This window comes from Atta cephalotes, assembly GCF_000143395.1.
Source record: "Atta cephalotes unplaced genomic scaffold scaffold00045, whole genome shotgun sequence".
NCBI classification, from domain to species: Eukaryota; Metazoa; Arthropoda; class Insecta; order Hymenoptera; family Formicidae; genus Atta; species Atta cephalotes.
The window spans coordinates 2,318,928-2,321,304 of record NW_012130109.1 but is presented as its reverse complement, the minus strand read 5'-3'; the positions used below and the strand labels follow the sequence as shown (position 1 = coordinate 2,321,304).

The following is a 2,377-nucleotide window of genomic DNA, read 5'->3' as shown; positions in this document are numbered from 1 at the left end:
CACACACACACACACACACACACACACACACACACACACACACACACACACACACACACACACACACACACACACACACACACACACACACACACACACACACACACACACACACACACACACACACACACAAAATTAACTAGCTCCCATAAAAATATAAGAAAAAAAATAATCTTAACACAATAGCGTGTATGAATGTATATAATGTTTATCATATATTTATATGCAGAATAGAATAATAACTTTTATCTGGAATTTCTTCTATTTTTAGAGATATAAAAATAATTATGAAAATTGTATAATATCAAGTTAATTATAATATGCTAATAATAATTTTTCTGTGAGTGAAGAAGCTTCGGAAAATTTAAGGTCTCTTTTGTCTCTTTTGTCTCTTTTTTTTGTATATTATATGATTTTTTTACATAATTGATTTTTCTTATTCTGCATATAAATGTATATTAAAGTAGAATTATTAATGGTTTACGAGATACTTTATATTTTATTCTAACACATTTTGGAAGTACAAAATATATCGTAAGCTATTCATTTTTGATAACTATATCTTAATACTTTTATGCACAGAATTATGAGATAAGTTACTTGGTGTAAAGAAAATATAATTTCTCTTAAAAAGAAATTTATGCAACATTATATATTTTTTTTTGAAAAACAACAATGCATTTTATTTACATCAGTTAATTCATCTCATTATTTGGTGCACAAAAATGTTAAGATACAATTGTCAAAAAATTAATAATTTACGAGATATTTTATGTTAAAATGTGCCAAAATATCTCGTAGTACTGATCTTTTGATTATTTAATTCTATTTTTGATACTTTCATATTCAGAGAATAACTATAAGAATATTAAATTTAAAAAATCTTATAATATCATTTAAAAAATGGAGATTAATGCATTTTCGAAGCGTTTTTATTCAGAAAAATTATTACTTGCATATTATAATTCTCTTGAGTTATAGTACTACACAACTTTCGTAATTAAAATATTTTCATATCTCTAAAAGTAGTGGAGATACTTTAGGTGGACAAAGCTTCATTCTGTATATTTAACAGCAGACTTTTTCTATCTGGAATTGCATATTATATAATAAGATATATTGATAATTTATACTATTTTCAGGTGGAAGTCTTTCCGATTCAGAATGTATTTGCAACGACGCAGTTAACAGCGAATTACAAAATGATACAAACACTATACTAGAATTTAATAGACATGTGGAACCATCTGACTAGATTTTTGTAGGGTCTTAATAACTTTAAATAAGGTATGAATGTATTGTTACGAATGTATAGTGATTCTATCTATGATTCTATCAAACATAAATATTTGTTTTTATGATGTAAAATGATTATTGATACAAAGATACATGTATTATGTGCATTTGCAAAGAAAATTTTCATATAATCATAGTAAAAAATAGAATACCTTCAGAGAAATAATCGCAACGGTTATCACCGTTAATAATGTACAGTACAATAGATTTGCAAACAATGAAATAAATAATGAATTAGAATTTAGATGAAAAAAGAGAGAGATGCACTAAATTGTACAATATTTTAAAATGTTATATTTTTTAATAACTATTGCAAATTTATGTAATCATCACATAATAGGCTCAAATTGTATAAATAATCTATGCAATAAGATTATGTCAATAAATAATTTAGATAGTATAAAAGATATATAAATATTAATTGAGTACTGACTTTAATTTATCAGATATTTTCGTAGTTTGCTTTAGCATTAAACTAAAAATACTAACATTTGGATGATTTCTCTCAAGAGATATTTTCAACAATACTATATAAATCTAATTTTTTATATATAAAAGTTATAACAATTATTATTATTACAATTTGAATAAGTCAAAAACATGTATAGGTACAAATATTTGAATATAATCATAAACATAATATTGTATTTTTTCTTGAAACGTTAGAATATATATTTGGACATTTTTTTTTTCAGAAACAAAATATATATTAGGTGCAGTAAAAAGAAATCCATTATTTTTGCATGAAATTGAATGGAAAAATAATGGATTTCTTTTTACTACACCTAATATTATAATTATAATATATAAATTATAATATATATCTAATAACCAAATATAATTAATGTAAATATTGTAAAACAAATCAGAATTAACTATCTTTTTCTTCCAATGATATAAAATATTAATTCTTTCCTATTTTTCATATTTTTTAATAAATAAATCTCCTTCAATATTTATGTCTCTAATCTTTTTACAAGATGTTTGAAATATTTATATCTATATACATATACATGTGTATGTATATATATGTGTGTGTGTGTGTGTGTGTGTGTGTGTGTGTGTGTGTGTGTGTGTGTGT

At 23.6% G+C, this 2,377-nt stretch overlaps 1 protein-coding gene across 1 annotated transcript in view; it reads left to right on the top strand.

Moving 5' to 3' along the window:
* LOC105622471 (protein spinster) overlaps positions 1-1,255 on the top strand; it is a 12,190-nt gene extending 10,935 nt beyond the window's left edge. Inside the window, exon 10 of the mRNA XM_012203890.1 lies at positions 1,143-1,255. Within this exon, the coding sequence (XP_012059280.1) occupies positions 1,143-1,255 (113 nt within the window). The remainder of the gene's footprint in view (positions 1-1,142) is intronic.
* Positions 1,256-2,377: the final 1,122 nt, after the last annotated feature.